At 33.9% G+C, this 7,376-nt stretch overlaps 1 protein-coding gene across 1 annotated transcript; it reads right to left on the minus strand.

The window, feature by feature from the left end:
• Positions 1-6,672: 6,672 nt before the first annotated feature.
• On the minus strand, positions 6,673-7,044 carry LOC126891482 (uncharacterized). Its single transcript, XM_050660663.1, has one exon. The coding sequence runs from the start codon at positions 7,042-7,044 to the stop codon at positions 6,673-6,675; it is 372 nt and encodes a 123-aa protein (XP_050516620.1).
• Positions 7,045-7,376: the final 332 nt, after the last annotated feature.

The raw sequence follows: 7,376 nt of genomic DNA on the forward strand, positions 1-7,376 counted from the left end.
ACCAGATTTTTACACTACGAAAGATCCTCGAAAAAGCGCAAGAGTTTAACATAGATATGTATCAGAGGTGTAACCAGGATGATTCTAAGGGGGGGTTACATCTACTTGAAGGTCTCTGGGGGGTATTGAATAATAATGGTGTTAAACGAATAGAGCTCAAAGTACATCCAAAAGGGGGGGGGTTATAACCCCCAAAACCACCCCCTGTTTACGCCTATGATATGTATCATATTTTTGTCGATTTTAAAGCGGCATATGACAGTGTCTTAAGACCAAGTCTTTACAACGCTATGAATGAGTTAGGAATTCCAAAAAAAACTCATACAGCGTGTGTCAGTCAAATGGAATAAATTCAATAGTTCAAATACTAATTGTTTTTTTGAAAAATGCTGAGACCTATCGGTTAGTATTTCAAATCTAAATTTTTCACATACAATAATAATGTATACAGGGTGTCCCTATTTAGAGATATGACGTCATCGTTAATTTTCTTAAATGGCAACACTGTTATTTTAATGGCTATTTAGATAAAGCGTGTAAAGTTATACATACCTGCAAAATATCAAATTTTTATTTTCTAACATTTACAGGATAATAAAAAATAAAGTTATGTCTGTAATGTGGAATAAACTTAATACGAGTAGTTCAAATAATAATTGTTTTTTTTTTGAAAAATTTTCAGACCTGTCGATTAGTATTTCAAATCGAAATTTTTTACATACAAAATAATGTATACAGGGTGTCCAAATTTAGAGATTTCATGTTATTTTTATTATCTTGTAAATGTTAAGGAATAAAAATTTAATATTTTGTAGTTATGTATAACTTTACACACCCTATCAAAATAGCTATCAAAGTGACAGTGTTGCCATTTAAGAAAATCAACGATGACGTTATTTCTCTAAATTGGAACACCCTGTATACATGATTATTGTATGAAAAAAATTTCCATTTGAAATACTAATCAACAGGTCTAATCATTTTTCAAAAAAAGAATTATTATTTGCACTATTGAATGTATTCGAAAAAACTAAACTGGGTTCCGTCGCTGGCTATATATTAGAAGATACGTATAATTAGATCGATCGTCTAAAAATCAAGTTTTTGGTGGTAAAAAGTGAATTTTAAAACTTATAAACAACAATTAATAAAACTTAATTAATAGTTAAATGGTTTAAAATATTTACATAGTGAAAATTCATAATATTTTATTGTGGAAGTGTTAATTTAGTTTATTAACCTACAAACAAGTAAGACGCGTGGTGACAGAATTTAATAAGGTACTCAAAATAACAATAACATAAACATAGGCGTAACAATTCAAGGTAAGAATATTCCATATTTTATTATTAAAAATAGATTTTGGATCCTCTGGACGGTTGGATGGTTAAAGTATTGGATTATAATAGTATAAATATTCTTTAAACCATAATAAATAAAGTAAGCCTAAAATCAACTTAAAAATCAATTTAAAAATAAAATATTTGATTTAAAATCTAAACAAACTACATTTAACCACTCAAGGAAAGGCGGTTCCTCCGCAGGGTCGACTTGGGATAAACCTTTATCGGTGAGTGGTCGTGTAGGGAAAGGTAAAAACAAATACATCGTCATGGAAAAAATAATGGAAGAAATAATAGAAAAACTTAATAAAATGGAAGAGAGAGAGATTAGGGTAGAAAATAAAATAGATGCTATATCAATCGAACTCAATAAGCTAAAATTAGAAAATGAACTGATCAAAAAGGAAAACCTGGAAATCAAAGAGGAGATGAAATCGCAAGAAAGAAGAATCGAGGCTCTAGAAAAAGAAGTAAGAAAGAAAAACATTGTGATACATGGTGTAGACGAAACAACAAATGAAAATAGAGCAATCCTAAAAAATAAATTCAAAGAAATAACTAATAAAATGAACATTTCAATAGACGAAAACGAGGAGATACAAGATATCTATAGAGTAGGAAACCAAAATAATAAAAGCAGGCCTATAAAAATAGAACTTAAACATGTGTCGAAAAAAATAGAGATACTAAGCCAAACACGCAGACTCAAGGGCAGCAAAATATTCATTACGGAAGACTACTCAAAAGAATACCAACAGAAAAGGAAATTTCTAATCCACCAACTGAAATTGGCTAGAGATAAAGGTTACAGAGCGTTCCTAAACTATAACGGGCTCAAAATAGATGGAGAAATATATACCCCGGAGCAGTTGGGCTACAAAAATGATAACAATGGAGAAATTCAACCTGAAAATGGAGCAGAGGAACAAAAAACAAAGGGGAGAAAAGCGAGTGAAAGATCCCCAGGAAACGAAATACAGCAAATACCAAAATCAATAAGAACAGCAGAAGGGGGAGCATATAACTCAAAAAACTGAAAACACAGGCACCAAAAACTGCAAAGATACTAGTAAAAAAGACAACGCAAATGGAAAAGGACAACGAAAATAATGGAAAGGAAACAACAATAATAGGTACTTGGAATATCACAAGTCTTTATGGTAAAGAATTCGAATTGACAGAGGAAATGAAAACATACGGCATTGACATCCTAGGCCTGAGTGAAACGAAGAAGAAGGGAAGAGGAAATATGAGATGTGGCGATGGTTACAAGCTCTTCTACTCAGGTGTACAAGAAATGGAAAGAGCAAAAGAGGGAGTCGGTTTTATAATCACGGATGATCTGAGTGGGAGAGTTGTAAAATACCAAGCAATAAACTCTAGAATAATTACCGTAAGTATAAAACTAGACGAGTTAGTTAGCATAATACAAATATATGCACCAGTCGAGGGCACAGAAGAACAGAAAATGTCTCAATTCTATAGCGAACTCCAAACAGCTTTAGACGAAGTGAGAGAAGATACTGAGAACATAATTATTATGGGAGACTGGAATGCTAGAGTTGGAAATGACATCAACAAGGGACTTGGAAGCCTTGGGCGGTATGGAGAAAAAGCTGAGAACAGAAATGGGAAGAAGATGATACAATTTTGTGTAAATAACGACTTAAAAATTGGAAATACATTCTGGTATCAAAATATGGAGGACAGATACACTTTTGAAGCCCAGGAAAGAAATGCCAAAAGTCTAATAGATTACATCGTGATTCCTGCAGAAATGAATATTATCAAAAATATAAAAACAGAAAAATTTGCAGAACTTAATACTCAACACAAGCTACTCGTAGCCGAAATGAATACAAAGAAAAAGCAATATATAGTCGATAAGTCATACACTAAGATAAATATTAAGAAGCTGAAAACAGAGAAAGAGAAAAGTGACTATAAACAAGAAATATATGAGGAATTGCAAAGAATGGAGCTGGAAAGAGAGCAATTGGATATGGAAGAAAGATGGAAAATACTAAAAGACACACTATATAAAACAGCAGAGAAAATTTGTGGAAAAAAGTCAATAAATAAATATCATAAGAGAACAGAATGGTGGAGTCAAGAACTAAAGAAAATAATAAAGGAAAAGAAGCAAGCCTGGAAAAAATATCAACAATGTAGAAATGAAAATAACAAAGTAGAATACATGGAGAAACGTAATAGAGCAAAGATAGCAGTAAGGAAAGCGAAAAATATGAGCTGGGAAGAATTCGGAAAAGAATTGGAAGCAAATTACAAAACAGATAACAGAAAATTCTGGAACCGTATAAAGGGTTTAAGAGGGAAAAAAGGTAGGGAACAGTATGGAATCAAAGATAAAAATAACCAATTGAAAATAGAGACTACAGAAATAGTAGAAGTATGGAAACAATACTACGAAGATAAATTCAAACACGAAGAAGTAGAAATATATGAAGCAGGAAGAAATAGACCAGAACTGGAGGAGGAAGAGGAACCAGAGAGTATAAGGAAGGAAGAACTGGAAGAAGCTATAAACAATATTAAACTTGGAAAAGCGGCAGGAGAGGACCAACTAGATCCAGAAATGATAAAACGGATGGGTGAAAAAGGAGAGGACTGGCTATTACAGATATGCAAGGAAGCATGGAGTACAGAGAAAATCCCAGATGACTGGAAGAAGAACATAGTTCTACCAATATACAAAAAAGGACAACATAATGAATGCGAGAATTATAGAGCAATATGCTTGTCATCGGTCGCCTTCAAGGTATACACGAGAATTATAGAGAAGCGTCTAAGATCAGTGATAGAGAAAGAATTGGAAGACGAACAGGCTGCATTCAGATCAAACCGTCAAACAAACGATAACGTCTACATCATAAGAAATATAATAGAGAGACAATGCCGTAAAGGGAATGAACTATTTCTCATGTTCGTCGATCTGAAGGCGGCATTTGATACGATAAACAGAGAAATATTGTGGAAAATATTGGAGAGCTATAATATACCAAAAAAGATGATAAAAGTCATAAAATCTATATATATGGAAGTAGAAGGCCAAGTACAAATAAATGGAGAAAGATCAGGCACTTTTAAATGGGATAAGGGAATTAAACAAGGAGATGGACTAAGCCCCCTCTTGTTTATAATAGTCATGGATACTTTAATCAAAAATACCAAAGATCAAACAAGAAACCTTCAATACATAGTAGGATATAAAAACTTAAATGCAATAAAGATCAACTCCCTTCTATACGCTGATGATATAGTTCTAATCACAGACACAGTAGAGAAAATGCAGAAACTAATAGATATTTGGCAAAAAGAGATACATAAATTAAAAATGGAAATGAACCTCAACAAAACAAAACTTATGATAATAAATGAAGATGAGAAAAGAGAAAGGAATACTAATATAATAGTAAGGGAAAAAGTAATAGAACATGTATCTACTTTTGAATATCTGGGAAATATAATAACAGATGATGGGAAAACGGACTTGGCAATAAGTAATAAACTGAAGAAGGCAACTAGCGTGTATTACTCTTTAAATAATACAATTTTTGGAAAGTCAGAAATAAGCAACAAAACTAAACTCAGAGTATATAACAGCATAGTAAATCCGATAATGACATATGGGGCGGAAACATGGATTGTCCAAAAGAAACATGAATCAATGATAAACGCGACGGAGATGAAATACATGAGAAAAATAGCCGGAGTTACGAAGTTTGACAGATTCAGAAATGAAGATATAAGAAGAGAGTTGCAACAAGAACCGATAATTAGGAAGATCGAAAACAAACAATTAAGCTGGTTTGGACACATACAACGAATGGAGCAAAATAGACTTACAAAGAAGGTACATGAAGCCAAAATGGGAAACAAAAGAAAAAAGGGAAGGCCGAGGAAGACATGGATGGACCAGATCCAAGATATAGGTGAAAGGAGACACATCAGTATGAGGGATATGAAGAACCTGGCCACCAATAGAAGCAATTGGAAGAAGTGGATAAAAGGCGGAACCCGACATCCGACGCCCTGAAGGGCACTAAGGATTATGAGAAAGAAGAAGAAGAATGTATTCCAAAGTACAGACATAACTTTGTTATTTTTTATTATCTTGTAAACGGTAAGGAATAAAAATTTGATATTTTTCAGTTATGTAAACTTTACACACTCTATCAAAATAGCTATAAAAATGATAGTGTTGCCATTTAAGAAAAGCAACGATGACGTCATATCTCTAAATTGGGACACCCTGTATACATGATTATTGTATGAAAAAAATTTCCATTTGAAATACTAATCGACAGGATTAAGCATTTTTTAAACAAACAATTAGTATTTGAACTATTGAATTTATTCCATTTGGCTGACACACGCTGTATATAATATGTATATTATGTTAAAAGTGACAACGGCGAAGATGCTATCCGCAGTAAAAGTTTAAAACAACTCGTCAACCCAATTTGAAATACATAGGGGGTTAAGGCAGGGAGATGCACGCATTTTAATGTAGCCTTGGAAAAAGTCGTACGAGACGCTAATTTAGATAGCAGGAGAACAATATTTAATAGATCAGTCCAAATTCTAGCATATGCTGATGACGTGGACATTATTCATAACAAGAACCAGGGCGAAAACTGCGGAAATCCTAACCGAGCTAGTAGCAGCAGCATAACGAATGGGGTTACATATAAATCAAAATAAAACCAAATTGATGACGACTAACACAAATACAAGAGCTGGAAATGTTGACGCAGATCTAATCATCAGTGACCAAAACTTCGAAGTGGTCAAAGAGTTCATATATCTGGGGACATCGGTTAACCCCAATAATAACACATCAGGGGAAATAAAAAGGCGAATAATAATTGCAAACAGGTGTCACCATGATCTATCAAAGTACTTAGCTAACAAACGTCTGGGGATAGAACAGAATGGCGTAGAGAAAGCTTGAGAAGGTCGAGGCCCTCTAAGGGCTGTAGCAATAAGATGATGGGAGTGTAGAAGCGAATGGGAGCAATGGTTCTGGAGTTTTCGAAATCAATTTTGTAACTTATATGTAGATGATATTGACCTAGAGCTGAAATTTAATCGGAATTGCAAACAGAAATGGAATGCTCACAAATCATATTGTGGATTATACGATTGGTTTGGACTACTTGTAAGATCTACTACTTGTAAGAGCAGGGGACAGTCTGGACAAGGAATTTCATAAACTCCTTGTTGTTCATTTGGAATGTTGTCTTTGATTGAGAGTACAAGAGATGAAAGTTTTTGTTGGGTGGTTAATAGTATATGAATTTTCTCTTTATTTTAGGATTTTGTCGATTTTGTTGGTGACACCTTTGCTGTAAGGAGGAAAAGCTTTCGTATGATGAGAGTCTGAGTCTCTGTGGGTGCTCCTATTGGTGTGATTTTCGCAGTAACCATTTTGGATGGGGGCTTGTTTTAAACAGAAGAGCTCAGTGGATCTACTTCCATCATCGTAAAGGTGTATTAATCTAGAGACAAGGGTAATAATGACTGAATTAATTTGTGAAGGTGTGTAGTGAGAGTTGGCATGTAAGTAGCGGGTGGTGTATGTGGGTTTTCGGTAAACAGAGTGATGAAAACTTTGGGATTGGTTTTTCTTTATGAAAACTTCGAGAAACGGTAGGGATGAATTAGTTTCCATCTCCATCGTGAACTGGTTACTAGGATATATACTATTCAGATGGGATTGAAAACATTAACTATGAAAGCATCCTTGCCTTGGAGTTAAATGACGAATGTATCGTCAACATATCGTAGTCAACATGTGCATTTAAGCATTGATGTGGATAGAGCTCGAGTCTCTAAGTCTTCTTTAAAGATTTTGTCAATTACTGGAGTGAGTGAGGAGCCCATTGGGGTACCATTTAGTTATCTGTAGAATTGATTTTGAAGTGGTCTTGCTGGATACTGCACTTAGTTTTCAGAATGTTTTGGGTTTCGTCTATAGGGATATTCGTAAACAGTGAAACGATGTGAAAA

Source organism: Diabrotica virgifera, chromosome 1, assembly GCF_917563875.1.
Source record: "Diabrotica virgifera virgifera chromosome 1, PGI_DIABVI_V3a".
Lineage (NCBI taxonomy): Eukaryota > Metazoa > Arthropoda > Insecta > Coleoptera > Chrysomelidae > Diabrotica > Diabrotica virgifera.